At 43.8% G+C, this 21,016-nt stretch overlaps 1 protein-coding gene across 5 annotated transcripts in view; it reads left to right on the forward strand.

The window, feature by feature from the left end:
• Positions 1–21,016, forward strand: part of TSC2 (TSC complex subunit 2) — a 3,048,576-nt gene that overhangs the window by 925,348 nt on the left and 2,102,212 nt on the right. For all 5 annotated transcript variants that reach the window (XM_044089186.1, XM_044089187.1, XM_044089190.1 and 2 more), the window contains exon 17: positions 16,855–16,977. In XM_044089186.1, the coding sequence (XP_043945121.1) occupies positions 16,855–16,977 (123 nt within the window). The remainder of the gene's footprint in view (positions 1–16,854; positions 16,978–21,016) is intronic.

Raw genomic sequence — 21,016 nt, forward strand, 5'->3', positions numbered from 1 at the left:
GTCGGATACTCAGACTCCAGTTTTGTCTAAAAAACGCAAAGATAAGGACCGACACTCGAGGTCCGCAGCCTCTACCGACACCACGCCAAAGCTGACTACACGTGGTCCGGTTCTCAGCGAGGCGCCTACACAGCCCCTAACTACCGACGACACTTCTTTGGCGGTGTCTCCTGTGCCCGAGGTCGCAGGCTCCTCGGCCCACACCCCGACTACAGATACCAAAGCCACTCTTGGCGGTGAACCTCAAAATGTGGACAGGTCTACCTCCACTCAAGGTGTCTTCAGACCTCCTTCTTCCTTCTCCATCAAGGCTTTCACTAAGTCTAAAGCCGCCATGCACTCTGAGACAAGCTACACAGGGCCCATCTCCAGGCCCCATGCCTAAAAAGCAGATGCTTAAAATGGCTGAGGATTTAATTACTCTTATCAGGGGTTCTCAACCCCCACTGGACAAAAGGCCCAGAGTAGAGGAAGAATCCCCCTCCTCTGATCAGGGCTCCATTATTTCAGAGCACTCTGATGATCAGGAACATTCTTACTCCCCTTTTGACGACTCTGATGCGGAGGAGTCTATTCCTTCTGTATCCCCCCTAGAGGATTACTCATTTGGGGAAACTTTGCATACTTTAAGGGAACACTTCCACTGGGAAGGCCAAGATTATTCAGATTCCAAGAAAAGGCTTAGGGAATTTCTCTTACTACCTCAGCACAGGCCTCTGGCTATACCTCCTGTCTTGGACATCCTAGATGATGTTTACTCTGAGGCCTGCCTTAACCCGGACTCTCTGCCTCCAGCCCCAGTTAAGCCTGACAGGTACTACAGGGTTCCTGACTCACACCAATTTCTATACAAAAGCCATGCTGCTGACCCAGAAACCATCTCACAGGGCCCCAAGGGAATTAAGGCCTCCACTGCTAAAAATCCATTACCTTCGAGAGAGATTCCAGATCCTTAGAAAGGTGGGGAAAAAAGGTATATACCTCGGCTACCTTAACCATGAGGGCCTTAAACTGTCAGTTCCATATGCTAAAATACCAACAGTTTTTGTTATCACAATTGAAAAGTAAAATGTCACAACCTGAACAACCAGATTTGAAGGAGTTGCAGGATTTGATGCATAGTGCAGAACAAGTGGGTAAGCATACCTTACAATGTGGTTTTGATGCTCTAGAGGCCTCGTGTAGAGCTGCTGTTACAGGATCAGTCATACATATACATGCCTGGCTTAAGGAATAAACCTTGCCTGATCATGTCGAAGCTAAATTACTAGATGCCCCTCTTCAAAAGGATGTATTATTTGGTGCTAATGCTGAGGAGGTATTAAGGAAAATGGAGGAAAAGGCTAAATCAATGCAAACTGTGAAAGATTTTCTACAGGTACAACCCCCACGTTTCAGTAGAAATTGGCCTTCCAAAAATTGGTCCTTTCCAGCCATGGACAGACCCCAAAGAGGCAGATACAGGCGCCCGAGGGGCAGAGGACAATCCCAAGGATCCTTTAGAGGCAGACAATGGCAAGCTCCTACACAAAGAGGTGGCGAGGATAACTCGCAATCATTCAGAAAGCAAGCCCAATGACTTTCCCCTTTGCAAGCCAAGCAAGACTCAGATGGCAGCCCCCTTAGGAGGAAAGCTGGCATTATTTTCAAAGAATTGGCATATTGTCACAAAAGACAAATGGATCCTGGACATTATAAACAGAGGCTACAGATCTCATTTTCACACCCTTCCAAAAATGAGAGGCATGCCAAACCTGCCACACAATCAAAGGGCAGAGGCACAAAGGCAAATTACAGATCTCATAGACATGAAAGCTATTCAAGAGGTACCTACGCACAAACAAGGTCAAGGTTTTTATTCCAGGCTATTCCTGGTACCAAGAAAGGGAAAAAATTGGAGACCTATTTTGGACCTGTCCATCCTAAACACATTTCTACTCGTACCAAAATTCAAGATGCTCACTCTACAGCAACTTCTTCCCATGCTGGGCAAGGAGTCTTGGCTGGTAACATTGGACCTCAAGGAGGCATACCTGCATGTCCCAATCAGACAAAATTGCAGAAGATACCTCAGATTTCTTGCAGGTTCAACCCATTATCAATTCTCTGCATTGCCCTTTGGCTTATCTACTGCACCCAGAGTATTCACAAAATGCCTGGCATCAGTAATTGCCTACTGCAGACTTCAAGGGATACAAATATACCCTTATTTGGACGACTGCCTGATCCAAGTGGACAGCAAGCACATTCTTCTGAAACATCTGGCTTATGTAATAATGTTGTTGAGCTCTCTGGGATACACAGTCAACAAAAAGAAATCTAGGCTAATACCCTCTCGGAAGATAATTTTCCTGGGTGCCAACTTGGACACAAACACCCAGATGGCCTACCTCACGCCAGGGAAGCAGGGGCAACTAACTCAGTACTTCAGAACACTAGCAAATTGACCCAGGCTGACTGCAAGGAAAATCCTGCAGGCTCTGGGATTCATGGCATCTTGCATCTTACTAATCCCATGTGCAAAGCTGCATATGAGGAAACTTCAATGCTACCTGAAAAACATATGGTCTCAACACAGCCACAGTTTGGAAACAATAATACCACTAATTCCATGTCTGCAAAAGGAATTTCTGTGGTGGGCTCAAGCATGCCAAACAAACACAGGTCTTCCATTCAGCAAGCCTCAAACAAATCAAGTCATCACAACAGACGCCTCGGACTACACCTGGGGGGGGGGGGGGGGGCGCACATGACAGATCGGTGCATTCAGGGCAAATGGTCCCAAAAAGAAAATCACCTTCACATCAATCAAAAGGAAATGCTAGCAGTAATAAATGCTATTATAGCTTTCAAGGACCTTCTGCAACCAGGTCAACTATTCATAAGAACGGACAACACCACAGTTATGTGGTACATAAAGAAACAGGGAGGAACACATTCATACCCCCTATGCAGACTGGCCATGTCACTTTGGAACATGACCATGGACTTACAAATCGAACTACAAGCACAGTACTTGCCAGGCAAGGAAAACACGCTGGCAGACAACCTAAGCAGAAATATGACAGATCCACACGAATGGAAGTTGCATCCAAAAGTTTTTACAGAAATAATACAAGCATGGGGGAGGCCAGACATAGATCTTTTTGCCTCCCACAAAAATCACCAATTGACAAAATTCTGCTCAAGGATTTTCCATCCAAAGGCCTGGAGAGTGGACGCTCTCTCTTTCATTTGGACATCAATGACAGTTTATGCCTTCCCACCTCTTCCTCTGCTGCCCAAAGTTCTATTGAAAACCAGAGCAGACAGACCAAAGATGATTCTCATTGCTCCGGACTGGCCAAGACAACACTGGTATCCACTCCTGAGGAGCCTGACGCATTCCCCACCATGGACCCTGCCTCTAATGCCTCTTCTTCTGACTCAGCACAGCTTCAAAACTCTTCACAGCCAGCTAAAAACACTCACCTTCCTTTATTTTGGACATAATGCTTTTCAAGTCTGTTTTTTCTCCTTTTTTGTAGTTCTTGTCTGTCTTTTCTTCTAAGTTTAGATTCAAAACAATTAACAGAAAAGGCTTGGCATCACACTGCATTTTGGAATCGTGGAGGCTGCTCAACAGTCTACAAATGTTTTACTTGTTGACCAGTCCTGATACCTGTTGGCTTTTTTCTGTTGTTTTGGAGAAATAATCTTATTGCTGTTTTCTCTATCAGGCTTCAAACCTGTAGGTTATCGGATCCAGTATGGAGCAAATGGGCTAAATTCTTTAGACTTCCAACTCATCTGGCACCGCCTGTCTTATTTTCAGTCCCCCATACCTCAAACTACACCTCAGATCTAGTCTGACACCATTCCTGTTAAGCTCGATCTGGCTTCGCATCAGTGTATCCTTTTTATTTTAGCTTTTTCATCTGTTTTTTCCTGTTACCCTGTTTAATGTTTATAGCAGTATAGCTTTACTGTAGGTAGCCAGATTAGGCTTTAGATTTCTAGTGTGCATGTAGTGTACAGTTATTTCAGGCCTTCCCACCCTTTTCGTGTGCTACTCTGTTAGGGTTTAGTGACAGCATAACTTTAGAGTCTTGTTACTTAAGGTTATAGCTTTTTGGATAGTATGTTTTGTTATGGATAAGAGTTTTAAAATAATGTTGCGTGGGGGCACAAGCTGCCCTCTCAGGATGCACATAAGGTGTATTTATTGTTTGGGGGCTGCCCATCTGGACTCCCCATTCCATCTGTGAGTAGTTTGAATCCAGGGTGGTCAGCAACTGATAGGTGAAGTTGGTCCTTAAAGGGGAAACGCAGCCACAGACTGAAAAACACATTTATTTCATCATGTCTTGTTGTTTTCTACATTTTGACACCACGTTTGGACCTATAAACATTTTTTTATATTTTAAATGTGATAGAGATTTAATTTAATTAGGGCAAACTACCACCTTTGTCCTTGCGTTTTTTCACTGCAAACGTAAGTATACACACAGCAATCTCCTCCAGATAGGCAGTCTGAGCCCATTCAATCCAACCACCATTTAATTAGGACAAACTGTGTATCACCTCTGGCATTGTGCTTTAAGTGTTAGAGCCATCCAGTGTTCTGCGTATGTTTTAACCTGCATAGTGAGTAGTCTAAAGACAAGTGCTTCAATGTCCTAGTTTGTAAGCAGTACCATTATAGTCTGTAAACACACACCTCCACTGACATCCTGCTGGTCAGCTTTTACTCTCACCTTCCTAATAGACACTGACATTTACTCTTACTAAAACTATTTTTCTTATAGTTTTCTTAACTACTTCTAGACTTGTTACTCTCATTTATATCCCTCCTGTCTTTAGTGGAACTGCATGCCTTCAAGGAAGTCACTCTTGGTCTTTCCCCCTTCCTTTCTTATTTCTCCTTACCTGAGACAGTTAGTAAACCAGTTTCAGCTCTGAGGTAATATTTAACAGTCAGCATCAATTCAGTGCACTCAACTTTCGCTGTAGTGTGTTTTTATTTTTCTAGACAAGTGTCCATGCAAAGAAATAGATATGTATGTAGCAGTGAAGTCTGTAGTTTGAACGGCAGTCTGTGGGCTGTAGTCTGTAAATTGTAAATGTGTCAGCATAAAATGAACTTTGTCCACTATAATAGCTCCATACTTTTAGACCACAGCAGTCCCATTGGTACTTTCTCCTTTAACTGTGCTCAGTTCGTTGTTTTTTAGCAGTACACGGTCTCCCTTCCATAAGCTTATTTTTCTGCTTGTGTAACCACTTTTGAATTCCCACCATTATTTTTCCAGAGCCAAAACTACTGGATTCTGGCTTACTTTTTTGCAGTTTTGCTGGTCTGTGAAGTTGAGGAAGGATTTTGGACTTTGCATTTCAAAGTGCATAGAAACCTTGTTAAATTATGCAGTTTAGTCAGGTACAGTTTTTTTTTTTTTTTATTACTGTTATCACTATTAGTCAGGTCAACGTGATATTGTACTAACACTAATACTAAAACTGTATCCTAGAGCAGTAAAACCAAGGTATTCATGTACTAGCACAGAGGCCTTTTAAACTGCATTGTTCCTTTTACTTATCTCTTGGTAGGTTTGTGGCTGTTTACGTAAAGTCCACTGATTGTTTTCTCTGTCTCCTGACAAGTGTTCTGTGTGATTATCCTTGTTTGTCTGTTAAGAAGTCATTGAAAAGCAAGAAATGGTAATTAAACTTGACTTACTAAAAGAAAGCAAGGTATATATATGTAAACACATGCAAGTCAATGCGTTGACAGGAGCTTAGGGACCGTGATGTAATATTTTAAAGCCAAACACTGCACGGTGGGATATCTGGAGGTAGGCTAAAAAATCAAGATGCCGAACCTCATGTGGACAGACTCTGAAAATACATTTAAAAATATAAAAAGAAGTATATAGAGGCCAAAAGTAGTGTTAAAATGTAGGCAACGTCAAGACTTGATAAAATAAATGTTTTTTCAGTCTATGTATGCAGTTGTCCTTTAAGGGCCTTTTTCCTGCTGGGTCTTCTTCCTCTTCTTCTTTAGCACTGAGAGTTGGGTCTGATCAACACCATCTGCCTAAGGACTCCATAACATCCAAGGGGGGGGGGGGGGAGTGTAAGAGGTCCTCCTCTGTTTCTATTCCAGGTCCTCCACCTTGCTTGCTGGACCCGAAGATCCTGCGTTTTGTGTGTCCCAGCTGCCAATCCACCAGCATTGACTGCAACCCTTTTGAGCCAATGCTGGTGGATTGGCAGCAACATTGACTCCAACCCTTTTGAGTCAGTTGCAGTCTGTGCCCCCAGTGAGCATGGCTCCATCTCTGGCACTCAGTCTTCCCAGTCCCTTCTTGGTCAAAGGAGCTCCATCAGGTCAGGTAGGTTCTTTCCATCCACTGCACTGGAGATGTCACCAGAGTCCTCTCCTTCTCCACAGAGTCCTCTCCTTCTCCACCTCAATTATGGGTCTCCCTGGCTCATATCTGGCAGATGGGATCCTCATCATCCAAACAACCCTCCAAGCCTCGATCTGTGGCTTCATCCACTTGGTCATTGAGATCGGTAAGCACTTTCAAAGCTTCTGACTTGGAGCAGTTGATGGTCCTTTTTGTAGACCCAAATGCAGTTAGGTCTTATCCCTTGAGGTCCAGAGCCTGTTCCCAGAACTTCTGCTCAATCTTATTGGTTTCCTTCCTCTGCCCCATTGGATCAGAGATTCTCAGGACTTGCTTTATTCCCACCCTCTGTGCTGGATCTGATGGCTTGGGTGTCCTGTGTTTTGGGTCCTTCCTTGTTCCCGCCGACTGACTAGTTCGGAGCCTTCCAAACCTCAAGACCATGACTTCAAGGCTGGCATTTCCAGGTCAGGGCTGATGATCCCAGCTTTGGGGTTCGTGCCTCCCAGTCGAAGCTTCTGCATTCAACAGCTTGGCTGCAGTCTCTAGTTCAGAGTAAAGTGTAGTTGCCGTGAACCTGAGCATGTTTCAAGTATATTTGGGTACTGGAATCATCAGCTTCGGGAGGCCAGAGTCTGCTTCTGACTTTGACATCGTGGAGAGGATGTTCTCCTTTAAGGAGATGGTCGAGGTTTCCCTAGCTGGTGTTCCATCCCCCTTTCACATCTGGGCCTGCAATCAGGTATCGGTCTGCTCTAGACAGCCTATGCTGGTTGGTCTCCCGTCCTCTTCCCCTGGCAGAGCTTCGATGCCTCAAACCCCTTTCCTGCCTCATCACTCTTTCCTTCATTGTTGCTGGAGCAGGAGGTCACAGGTAAAAGATGGTGTAAGAGGATGCTCTTTAACTTTCCAAAGGTGTTCCTGATTGAGAATACTGACCTCGAGGAATGAGAGAGGTCTCCTGAGTCCCTGTGTGATGGCACCCGTTTTGGCAGCCTCTTGAAACTTCACCACCAGTGTGGGAGCTGGACCACTGAAACCCTCTCTCTGGAGGAGTCAGTATTTTTTGAGGCCTTTGGTGTGTACCATCCATGCCTTAGGTGGTTCTCCCTCCAGGTGTGCTCATAGACCTAGTGTCTTAGAGGGCAAGGAAGGAACCCAACTTGGTAGAGCCTGTTCCTAAGAATCCTGACAAAATCCTTGCTCCCCACAAGAACTGACCACATTGAAGTAAGATTACGACTGTGGGTTTGATTGTGGTGGAGGCTACCACCCAAAAAGGAAATATCCGGGGAGAGTTCCTCAGTTTATCCCCAACCAGAGAATCTCGGGCTTCAGACTATTGAAGGAAGTGATCTTGGGCTCCATCGACATTTGCCTTGAGGGCAATTAACTGTTTATCACACTTGACTAGACTCCAGCAGGATCTGGTACTTGAAGTGTTGAAAAATGTTAAGATGCAGCAGGCTCCAGAGATTCAGAAGACACTGGAGACTCCATTGTCTACCATGCTGTCAATCACTAACATTTCCATGAGGCTTATTTTGAATGCAGCTGTTGGAGGATCCCTAGTGGCTGACTTTGACATTGCCATGTGTCGCCAAGCTTGAATGAAACTATGTGACTTTGTGGATTGCTTCAAGGCTTCCTTTAGTAGTGCCCCATTTGATGGCTGCTCCTTGTTTGGGCCAAAAATTAAGAATATTCATTAGGAGTGAGCAATAAGGGAAGATGCTTTCACTCTAGCCAAGTGTGTTTTGTTACCCATCTCTGAACCTTTTCGAGGAATCAGAAGGGAAGCCAATGTCTTTTTTAGAAAGTCGCAGCAGTCTACTCAGGATGCTCTTTCAGAGAGTTCCTTCCATGGCCAAGGGAACCATAATGGGTGCCACCCATAGGGTAGGGGTGGTCCGCAGAATTAAGCCTTCCATAAAGCCTTCTCAAGTGGGCCCTTTTTTGTGACCCTGAAGGGTTGCCCAACTGTTCTGCTCTGGAGGCATTCAGGGGTCACTTGGCTCTTCACCCAGAAGCTTGGGAGGACATTACCTCAGACATATGGGTGTTGTTATATCCACAGGTTATACCATTCCCTTGTTATAAATGCCAAGGTTTCATTGCAAATGTCTACAAGATGCTCCACCCCCTCAGAAATGACAGGCTGTGCTAGAGATTTAGAAGCTGCTTGTAAATCAAGTTATCCAAGAGGTTCCAACAGACTAACAAATATCTGGAGGTCTATTCAAGGTTCTTTTTGGTGCCAGGGGAAGAGCAAGGACTTCAGGTCTTTTTGGATTTAACTAAGATGAATCCTTTTGTGAAGCTGGCCAAGTTGCCAGTGGTCACTGTACAGTCTATCCTGCTTCTTTTGAGGAAGGATGACTGGATGTGCTCAGTAGATCTCAAAGATACATATCATCATATCAAGATAGAGAGGTGCTCCAGGAAGTTTTTATGCTTCTGGATGGGGGATGATCAGTTCAGAGCCCTGCATTCTGTCTAACCACCATCCCCTGGGTGCTCACCACATTCATGGCAGTGGTCACAACCTAGCTCCATCTGCAGGGTTTCGAGGTCTTCTCTTACCTGGATGATTGGCTTCTCACTGTCCCACGACAGCATTACTTTTAATGACCAGAGACACCTTATTCCAGTTGTGACCAGGTAGGGATTCTAGTCGGTTATCTAAAGTCGAGTATACAACATGTTCAGTCAGTTTCCAGGCTGTCAGTCTCCAGAGTGATCAGCCATTGCTCTCGGGCAGTGTCAGTACCTCCAGCTCATGCGATCTTGAAACTCCTAGGCCCCATGGCAGATTCAGTAGGGTCGGTCTTTCTAGCAAGGTACTATCTAAGGGCCCTGCAATGGACCCTTGTGGTACAGTGGTTATTCTTGACTCATCCAGTGGACTTTGTGGTAAGATTGACAACAGTCTGTCACAGTCAGATTTGATATTGTTAGTCCACCTTAGTGACCAATGGCAGACCATTTGTTCTTTCCCTTCCTGTCCCCATGGTCAACACAGATGTCTTGCTTCTTGGGTGGAGGAGCATTTCAAAGTGAATGGTTGAAGGGTCCTAGTCATTATTGGAGGCCAACATCCACATCAGTGAAGATGAGGGAGGTCCTCCTTGCATTGCATGTCTTTCAGGACGTCCTCCCCAGTGGTGTGATTTCAGTACAGAAGGACATTGTCTATTGTCTGGTATTCATAGGTTCATGGGTTGATACTAGGCTATCTGCCCTAGGGCATTTATAAGCCTAGCCAGAGTGTGTTTGGCTTTCGCCACCCTTTTAGGTTAGTAGACGGTGCCTTTGAATAGTAGTTCACAGAAGATAGCCCTTTTAAGGTTAGTTTACTGTGCCTCTGTCTAGCAGGGACACAGAAGAGATCCCAGGGGTAAACTTATGATCTCCCATCCACTCGTCAAGATTTCTCTTGAGGGTCAGTGAGGGGCTCTGCCTAACCTGGACTTGGATTTTGTTCCAGAGTGAGGGGAGTCTCTGGGATATGAATCTGTCCCTCCAGCATGTCCTATTTATTTCTGTGCTGAGGTTTAAGTCCCTGGAGTGTGTAGCTCTAAGGGATTTGGATTTCATGAGGTGGAGCATGTTCATTAATTCTGGGATGGACATGGCTTTATACGTCACGCACAGATCGCCTCTGAGTAGGCGGTAAGCAACTGAGTAGAGCTGGAGTTTCTTTAGCCGAACTGCATAGGGCATCTGTTTGAGTCCCTTGATCCTCTTGGTGGAGTACTTTTGGGGTCTTTCCAGTTGCTGCTGGTGCCGGGTAAGGAACATCCCAAATGGGGCATTGTATTCAATTAATGGGCCTGATGAGTAGAGGGGCACAATGACCTGTCTTGATCTAGATGTGAAACCTTTCGTGATGAGGTGGGCTATATAGAAGGTCTTTCTAACCACTTTGGCAACGTGATTGTCAAAGGAGAGATTACTGTCTACTTGGATCCCCAAATCCCTAATTACTTCTTCCGTACTTAATGGATTACCACCTATGTGGTTATATGTGGGCACTTTGTTTTTCCCAAAGGGGATGACTATGCATTTTTTAGCATTTAGCTTTAGGCCATGGCTCTGGCACCAGTTATCCGTCTCTGTGAGACGCTTTTGGAGGATGCTTGTGTCCGCCGGAGAGTAGATTATGGCACCCAGTTTGCAGTCATCTGCGAACTTGGTCAGCCATACTACTCCCGTGTTAGCCTGTACCTCAGAGAAATATATACCGAACAAGAGAGGTCCCAGGACTGAGCCTTGTGGGACGCCAGTTGTAACTGGTTTAGAGTCTGACATGGCACCTGCAATTCTGACCATGTGGGTTCTATCCCTGAGCCAGTTTGCAACCCATCTTGTGACATAGGGGTTGATATTTAAGCTGGTGAGCTTATTTATGATGCCCGAGTGGGGTATTGTGTCGAAGGATTTTGCGAGGTCCAGGTAGGCTGTGTGGACTACCTTCCCTTCGTCTATGGCCTTGGTAACTGTTTTAAAGAAGTCAACCAGGTTCAAGAGGCAAGATCTGCCCTTCACAAAGCCGAATTGGGTAGGATCCAGTGTCTGGAGGTTCCCAATGTCTTTGTTTGAGTTCCATGATGATACGCTCCATAGCTTTGCAGACCAGGCTAGTCAGGCTTATAGAGCGATAGTTTCCAGGGTCCATTGTGGCACCACCTTTGTGGAGCGGGACCACTGTTGCTGTAAGCTATTCCTTGTGTACATATCCTGTAGTAAGGCTGAGATTGAACAGTGACTTTATGTGAGGGTTAAGTTCTTCTTAGAGCTCGTGTAAGACGCAGCCCGGGACACTGTCTGGTCCCATTGATGCTGTGTTTTTTGCTTTGGAGAGGGCAGCTCTCACCTGTTCATCTGTGATGTCAGGGAGGCTACACTCTGTTGGGATAGACATTTGCTCTTTTGGAATTTGCACTGAACCTGTCTGCCAGGATGTTGGCAATGTCTGTGGGTTCAGTGTATTTTTTGTCATTTTGCACCAACTCAGAGCATATCTGGGAGTTGCCACCCAGGTTCCTGACATAACTAAAGAAGGCCGTGTCATTATTTTTAGTGTCTTGTGCAATTTTTCTTTCGAAGCTGGCCTTAGATGATTTTATGAGGGATCGTAGTTTCTTGCTAGTATTGATCAGAGATGCCTTCCCTTTTTGGGATTTTGCTCTATCATGTAGTAGCTTCCTCCTTCTGTTGTATAGCTTATTTATGGCCGGGGTCCACCAGACAGGTCTCCTGCCTTTGGAGGAGTGAGTCTTGGTTTTATTTGGGATAGCACGATCCATGCATTCCTGTAGGTGTCCATACAGTGCGTTTGTAAAGGATTCTGCAATTTGAGCCGTATTTTCCACTGGCCCAGTGTCTTTGAAGGATTCCACCTCTGTTTTGAGAAGTGTGAAGTTTGCTTTTGAGAAGTTCTTCACCGTGGTTTCCTTGGCTGGGGGTGGGGACGAGATATGGATGTCCAATAAGATTAATTTATGGTCTGACCTTACCAATGAGGGGTATACCTCTGGTGTAGAACATAGTCCCCATGTTTGTGATGACCAGGTCCAATATATTTTCCCCTCTTGTGGGGGTGGTGACCAGTTGTTCCATAGCATTTGAATTTATAAATTCTCGGAACTGTTGGATGAGGGTGTTGGAGCTTGAGTAGTTTTCCCAGTCAATGTTTGGGTAGTTGAAGTCGCCCAATATAATGGTGTTTGGAGAGACCTTCATATTCTCCTGTGTTCTCAGGAAAGCCGAGTGGGGTTCCTGAGTTTGGGAGGGTGGTCTGTAGCAGGCTACAAACTGAAAGGCAGTTTTGCCCACTGTTGCACATGGATGGTCTCCGATGCTTCGTGCAGTGCCACTAACCTGGAGGTGTGGGTATCTTTGATGAATATGGATACTCCCCCCTCCTTTTGTCGTTCGGTTCGAGTTTTGGGGCCGAAAAGCATGGTATGAAGTATAAACTGGTAGTGCTGGGGTGCTCTCTGGAACCTTGAACCAGGTTTCTGTTACTGCACAAATATCGATATTCTCCATACTGAGGAGAGCCTCGAGTACGTGCATCTTGAGGTTTAGACTTCTGGCGTTGTGCAGCATTACCCTTAGTTTTTTTTTTCATTGTGTTGTTTATGGAGGTGGGTTTGTCTTATGAGCCTTGCCTAAAAAAAGACACTGTGGGGGTGGCAAGAGCCTTGGCCAATATTTGAAAGGACAGGGGTGACAGGTGCAAGCCATCCCTAGCGAAACAACGTGGCTTGTCAAGCATGTCATCCCAGGCTGACAGATGCTGGATCCCCTTTAAATGACACCAATACTTTAGCCAGTTGTTTAAATTGATCATTTTGTCTTTATACTGTGGTATCATTTTTGGTGAGGGCAAGATGCTACTCAGTCAGGGTCATACTGGCCTGGGCTACATGATCAGCAAGCTCCTCTGTCTCTTTTCATGTAGTCCAGGGAGGTACGTCTCAGGTCATTCACACCAGCATGGACAATGACCGAGTCGTATTTGTACTTGCTTTGGAGTGACCTGAGTGCATGCGTTATGTGGCGGATCCTGGCACCCGACAGGCAGCTTACAGTGACCTTCTCCTTGTTCAGTCTGGTGAGTGGGACGTCAGTGTGTCTGACAGTAGAGTCACCTATTACAAGTGCATTAGGTGTGTTGTTTAGCTTTAAGGGCTGTGACTGTGTGGCACACTGACTTTGTGAACTATGTGATACGTGGGTATTGTTGTGGGGTGGGGGTTGCTTGGATGTCTGCTTTGGAGGTCTCTGCTGCTTAGGCGGATTTTTATTTAGAGCCTCCGAGTATGTTTTTGTGTGTTTGTGTTTGGTTTGCTAATGCGGTAGGTCTATGTGAGACTGGAATTGTGGTGTGTGTGGTTCCCTTCTCCTCCTGACTGACTTGAGCCACTACTGGGTTGAGAGCTCATCCTCCAGTTTGGCTATATAGTTGCATCTCTCACATATATTTGAGCTTGTAGGGAGGAGGAGAGGGTGGTCTGTGTACATAAGCAGTTGTAACATTGCCTCAAGATTCCCAGATTCACCAGCTGGACTGGAGAGTAAACCCGAAACTGACTTTTGGACATGCCAGAATAGTATAAGGAACTACTTTTTGACTGATCAGAAAGGACCAATAAGGAGCTAAGTACTTAAAAGGGGTATAAGAGGGTGTAGTGCTTTAGTTTATTAGTGTTTACTTATAAAATTACTTATAAGAGCAAGTGCAGGGCTTTAGGATGAAATTAGAGTGCTTACTTTGAGATTTAGATCAGTTCTAAGGGAAAAAGAGAATTTTTTTTTCAGAGAATAGCAGAAAAACACACAGAAAACACTGTAAATGATATAAACAGGCTAGCTCACTTTAGTGTGTAGCCTACAACAGTTATACAATACAAAAACAACTTAAAATAATAAAAAACAAGCACAAAAACTGTACAATGCAGTAAGGCAATGCAATTTAAACTTTTAATAGCACGGAACAGTTAGAAACTAGCTTTTTAGGCTGGAAAAGACAGTCGGAGCAAAAAACAGAGAAAAAATACTTAAATCTGGAAAAATCTCTCTTGGGTCACTCTGTTGCCTGTATCACTCTGCAGGACACTACAGAGTTGTATACTGGTGCAAAACCACACAAATGTGGGTTTTAAAGCAGGGAAACTGAAAGAGATTTGACCCAAAACGGCCAATAAGCTACTAGTTTCAGGGCTGAGACCACTCCTCCAGGGATAGGCTGCTCAAAACTCCCCACTCTCACTGGTAAACAGAGAAGCTTCCTCCTATCCAAGTAAGGATATGGGCAGCACAGGAAGCTATACCACAGTCCAGAATTCAGCAAAGCCTGAAATCTGGACTAATCTAGTTCAGCAAAGGTGGGAAAAGAGATTTTTTTTTTTTTTTTTCAGAGAATAGCAGAAAAACACACAGAAAACACTGTAAATGCTATAAACAGGCTAGCACACTTTAGTGTGTAGCCTACAACAGTTATAAAATACAAAAAACAACTTAAAATAATAAAAAACAAGTGCAAAAACTGTAAAATGCAGTAAGGCAATGCAATTGAAACTTTTAAAAGCACAGAGCAGTTAGAAACTCGCTTTTTAGGTGGGAAAAGGCAGTCAGAGCAAAAAAAAAAAGAGAGAAAATACTTACATCTGGAAAAGTCTCTCTTGGGTCTCTCTGTTGCCTGTATCACTCTGCAGGACACCACGAGGAGCTGTGCTCAACAAGCAAGGGGGAACACATTCTTATCTTCTTTGTTGGAAGGCCATAAGTGTTTGACAGTGGGCAATCTCATGTCAGTGGCTTGTGGTTGCAACACACATCCCAGGGAAGTCTAACATTCTGACTGACAGCTTGAGTGGGAACATTCTGCTTCGTCACAAATGGTCTAAATCTGAGAGTAGCAGCTCTGATCTTCTGGCGCTGAAACAATTGCGTGTTGCGACCTCTTGGCCTCCCCTTCAGCACCAAGTACAGCAGCTATTATGCCTTGGTCCTCCTTCAGCAGCAGTCACCTAGAGATGCTTTGCAATATGCATGGCTCCTGTATGCTCATCTCCCAGTTTCTCTAAATGTAAAGTTTTTCCAGAAGGCAGCTCATTGCAGAGTGATAGTGATTCTCTTAGCCCCCTTCTGTGCTTGTCCTGTGGGGTTTGTGGTTCCCCTTCCTGTGGCCTCTTCTGCAGTACCCCCCTTGGGTTCTAGATCTCATTGTGCATCTCATTTCTCATCCAGTGTGTCTGGATCCTCTGTCTACAGTCTGTCAAGCTAGCCACATGGTTTCTGCAGTTCCCCTCATGCTCAGAATTCACAAGTTGTCTGATAGTGTCGTACATATCTTATCTTCATCTCAAAAGTTTCCTTCTAGGAAGGTGTATTCCAGCAAATGGAGCCATTTTACGTTGTGGCAGAATCTTACGGATTTGATGCCTTTTCCACTCCTTTAGAGTCTGTTCTGGATTTTCTTGCTGAGTTCATTCGGGCTCTTTTTTTCTATGATTAAGGTACAGTTGATAGCCATTTCTAACTTTTGTGCTAGCAGGGATAATGTTCCCTCGGTTGCTCTCAAGGTGGACTTTCTTAAAGGTGCATTTTTGTGGCATACTCCCATTGGGATCTGGTCCCTCCCTGAGATTTACCTTTTGTATTGCAAGTCCTTGCAGGCCTTCCTCTGAAAACTTTGACTTCAGGCTTGAAGTTATTGTCTTGGAAGGCATCATTCTTTGTCTTTTACTTCAGCTAGGTGGGTTTCAGAGTTGCAAGCTCTTGATTCCTCTCCTCCCTATTTGGTGGTCCGTAATGACAGTTTCTGTCCATACAAATCCCTCTCTTCTGCCTAAATTGGCTTCAAAGAGTAATCTCAATAGCTTCATTCACTTTACCATGTTTTTTTTCTCAATTTTTCAAATGAGGGTGATTACTTTCTGCATTGTTTGGATGTGCATAGACAATTGAGATTGTATATGTACAGGACAAAGACCTTTAGAAAATGCAGTCAGTTATTTGCTTCCTTTTCAAGACTGAGATTGAGCAGACTCCTGTCGAAAGTGACTTCAACTAAATGGCTATCAGACTGTATTTTTTTCGCTTATTCTGGCGAACCTAAAGGGCATTCTGCCAGCTGTGGGTACTTCTACGGCTTTCTTTTCCAGAATGTCCTTGGATGAGGTTGGTCCAGCAGCTACTTGGGTGGGCCATCACTCCTTTTCCTCATTACAAGCTGAGTATTTAGCCTAGATCCAGGGCTTGATTTGGGTCTACCATGCCACAAAATATCATTCATTAGTTCCTTCCAAGGATGTTTATGCGACTGAGGTCCCTGTACCACAGGTTGAAGCCAGACGGAGAAGATGTACTTAGCATAACAATAGATCCATGTTGTCTTTCTCCATCTGGTTTAACTTTCCCTCCATTCCTACCCCCCCCCCACCTTTGTTTATTTAGCATACTTCCTCGTCTGAGATGATTGGGTGAGAGAGTCAATCTCCATTTTCTTGGAGTCATTGGTCCTCCTTTCTTTTTAGGAGTATTATAGTTTAGAGCTTGTTTTAGATGGAGCAAACTAAATCTGAGGTGGGGGGTCAGTGGAGAAGTGGGGGATTTTGTGTAAGTTAGAGGGATCCCAGCAGGTTAGAGGTCTTATTTATTTGGCTGTTGTCCGATCTGAGTCAAATTCGATAACCCACATGTGGAACCAGATGGAGACGGGCAGCACAGATTTATCATTATAGTAAGTACATAACTTTATTTTCTTGCAGATATGTTTGTTACTTTAAGTTCATAACTTTCAGGTCTGTAGTGCATCCAGTAAGCATCTACAGTCAAACTGCTCTAGTATGACAATTAATTGTTGATAAGGACTTCTTTAATTTTGGATTGCATTCTTCTCTCTCAATGTTAAATATTTTTTGTAGGATCATCTCTTTTGCTTATTTCCTAGATAAAGTTGTTCAGTCTGCCTGCTAGTCATGCCAGCCGAGTCTACGATTTGCTTATATGTCACATGCAGTCTCACTACAAAAACATGTACTGCTCTTCCACTGCCAACAGCGTCCGACTCAAGGTATGAGGCTCTGTGTCTGATTTAATCTGATAATGATTGGCTTGCTGTGGTGTAGGGGGTCAGCATACAGATGTCAAGTGCAGTCCGTTTCCTAATCTGAAAAGCCTTGTGTTAACATGGTGATGTCTTTGGGAAAACTTGTGGATCTGGTGTTTTTCTGTCGAGTACGTATCAAGTTTGGTGGTACTTAATTAGCTTTATTTTTTGTTACTGACATCTGGAGAGAGAGAATCTAGATAAAACAACTGGTCGATAAATTATTTTGTATCCTGATACCATGTGCCAGATAAAGGACTGTGACTTGGCATTACTAAATGACCACCTTATTGTATCACTAACATTTGTGATGATTTTAGGCATCAGTAATTGTTGGTCCTTCTGCTAAACCATCACTGTTAAATTTTTAGAATAAAATGCATTGGTTAATTTTTTAGAATGTGTTTGTAATGTCTTCAGTAAGTGAAAGCAAGGTTTTTTAAACATGTTTATTAGATATAAAAATCTCAAAGTTCTGCTTGAAGACATTTTTAGCTAATATTTATCCTAATCATTTTGAATGACCTATCTGATTCACTATCTTTAGATCATTGTCTTGAAAGTGCAGATAAAAAACTGTTAAATTATGAACTGCAGGTAATTCAGACTTTTGTATTTTCCAGAAATTATCTGGCAGTGTAGCAAAATGAGTAAATTAAGCAGTTACAGAAGAGATTTACTTGTAGACCTGGTTTGATTCCTCCCAACCTTCACTTGCATACTGTTCAAGAGTGAGCAAGTTTCTGACCCGGATGAAAGTTTCATTGCCCTGTTTCTTGATTTGAAAATAGAGATTCAGTTCTGGTACTTTACAGTCTTTAAGTGCAAATGAATGCTTTTGTAATAGCAAAGCATGACACTGTTGTTGTGTCCAGTTATAAAATGTATTGCAGACGTCTTTGCAAACAATTTCTTTTTATGCCAATTACTGGCGTAAAGCACTGTGTATTATAGTCTATTCTTTTGGGTTTACTTTATTAAGTTGAGCACCATTTGCTTGAATTTCATCAACTCACTGCCAATGGCTGAAATCACAGTATATTCATAATCGGCAGCAATCCTAGTGTTTTTTGCACGAGGCAAGCAAACTTCTCCAATAGCTACCTGGTGAGGCTGTGCCCCACTCTATCTGGCTGTAAATATTCTGCCTCTGTCACAAAAATTCAAAGAAGGTATATTTTCAGACAGTGTCTCTGTATTCAGGTGTCTCTCACTGAATATATAGATGATTGTTCAATTGTAAACAAATGAGCTGTGAGCAGCTCAGTAGTGAGTAAGTAAAAGGTAGCCATCGCATTTCTTGAATTTATACTTTTAACACCGACATCTCCTCATAGTGTCAGAACAGTGCTGCATTCCTGATGTCATTTATTAGGTAAGCTGCTGTTTGACTGGGTAGATGTTAAGTATTCCATGGCACTCCTTTGTGAATAGTAGTGGTGCTCGTAAATGGATGGACCTCTTAAATGGAGACCACCACAAACAGCTGGTCTCTTCTGTGAGAGCAGTGTCTCAATGTTTGAGTTAGATTTCTAGCTCCCACACTTGGGACACTCAAGCTTCATGCTACTCCAGGTTAAGAAGACATACCCAGCCTTATATCCTATGGTTTTTCTTGCTGCTTAGAAAGGTTTGGGTCTTGATCATGATATTCTTTTTAGGAACTTTCATATCTTTAGGACATAAATATATGCAGTATCTTTGTGTGCTAGTAGTCCTCTGATTATTGGGCAGGACCCAACATGAGAGCTGAATGTACTGCAAGGGGAAGGAACAGTCCTGTTCACATTTCTCCAGAGTGCTGAAGTTTCATTCTGGCTACTTGTTCTAGGTGAAGACCTATAACACTAGTAGGTTGACTGACTGTTCTAGTGAGGAACCAATACAGGGATCTGTTAGGAGCTCCTTTCATAATCCAAGTAAGAGTCTGAGAAGAGGGAAAAGATAAAGGAAGAGGAGGACAGGAAATGGCTATAGCTACTTCATTTGACTTCACCAACCACTACAGTTTGCAGTTGTTGTTAAATGCTTTGGCTTATGCTTTTATGATTATACATTTCAAAAATTGGTTATGGAGTGGGAGTTGTCATAATGATTATGGCGTTTGCCTTGCAAACGCAAGGTTTGATTCTCAAATGGGATAATTGGCTAGGCTTAGTGACCCAAGAGCAGTTAGCCTGGTACTAGCCTTTGAACCTATATTAAAATAAGAAATAAGGGAAAAAATTGCATATAGACCCTATTGGATTTTAAACAGTCATGCAGACACCAGTTAGGAATATCAATAAATAGAACCCTGTAAGTAGTTTAAGTAATGAAATCTGTCCTCTGGGCAGCACATGTTGAAGAAGAGTAGTGTGAATTAAAGATTTTAAGAACGTCCAGTCAGTGCATCATGTATGAGATTAAGGAAGAAGCTGGAATGAGAAGTACAGGCATTGAATATATTGCTATGGGGACAATTGAACAAGGTGAAAGCAAGCAATCTAAAAGGCTTTAGAAGGCATTAAGGGACCTCATCAAAATAATTGCCAGACTCATTGGCAGTTGGACTTCAGTGTAAGGATAGGGCAGGATTCGTAATCTCAGCCAGTGGCCCACAGCAGGGTTATGAAAGTGAGGAAAGGATGCATTTAGACAGCAGTTGCAGGACCTACTAGATAAAACAGGACAACATTAATTGGTGTTGATAATGGGGGGGGGGGGGGTGCAGTGGCCCAGCAGATAGTACTGTCACCTCACAGCAAGAGGTTTCCCAATTCGATTCTCTGCTGGGGTGCCTTCTGTGTTGGAGTCTGTATGTCAGTCTGTATGTCCTTCCTGTGTTCACCTGAGTTTCCTCCCACATTCTAAAGACATGAGGTAGGTCGATTTGACCATCTAAACTGGCTATAGGTATGTGTGCATGTGAGTGCGTGGTGTGGGACTACCACCATGGCAGGGGCTAGCCACCAGGCGGTGTAAATCTCGGATGTGCTTCTATTCTCATGTTGCAGTATTCATAACCTTAGGGAATTGCTGCCTGCAGCACTGGACATCTGGCCAGTATACCAAAGTTTTAGAAGCAGGGATACATGTGCTGTTGCATGCAGGGGCCATAAACTGGCGTTGGCTATATCTGTGATGTCTGCATGTACCCAACTCTGAACTTTTCTGCCTCAGCAAGATTCAGACATCTCACCACCAGTTCATCCAGTATTTGCTCTACATCGGCCATCCGATTTTCGATGATTGTCTTCTGGCTGTCCACATTCAGATAAGTACCCTTGTGGGAATTTTCTTTGTTTCGTTCCCTTTTTTCAGACGTACATGTCTTCTAAGGGAAAGTGTGCTTGTGGTAGGCAAATCCCATATAAGGACACACACGAGCAGTGCTTATTTTCTCTAGGGGAGGTTCATGATTACAAAGCCTGGAACATCTGCCAATCATTTTTTCCAAAAACCCTTAGAAGCTGTTTGGTGGCTTTAAAACTTTTAGAAAATCAGTGTCTTCATTTGGCGTCCTGTATGGGAGGTGGAGCAGGCCCCTCTGAGAAGCTGCCTAGGAAGAACCTGTGCCTCAGCTGTCCGGTGAGATCCTAGAGGCGATTATCAGCCCAGGATCACTCCGGACATCTGTATTGTGCAGCAACCACAAACCGAAATGTAAGCTGGCTCTGCGGATATTCAGAGTACGTCCACTAAGTTTTTCAACCATCCGAGCCTGATGGTGAGGGGGAACCACAGCTCATGGCTTTGGAGGGCTCTGCCTCTACTTCAGCCTTGTCCTCCACTATAACATCTGATCTTGGCCCACGTCTTCTCCCTCCAATCCTTTTAAAAAGGAAGTAAAAGGAGAAGCACATTTCAAAAGACCCTAATCCACCCTGGGAGACCTTCTCTCAGACTATTTTCCAAGGCCTTTCAGGTTGTTCAGACCCAGATCCCTCAGGCAGGCCTACCAGTTGTTCCTTCTGGTACTATATATATATATATATATATATATATATATATATATTTTTTG

This window comes from Protopterus annectens, chromosome 12.part0 (assembly GCF_019279795.1).
Source record: "Protopterus annectens isolate FY-2018-M chromosome 12.part0, PAN1.0, whole genome shotgun sequence".
Taxonomy (NCBI): domain Eukaryota; kingdom Metazoa; phylum Chordata; order Ceratodontiformes; family Protopteridae; genus Protopterus; species Protopterus annectens.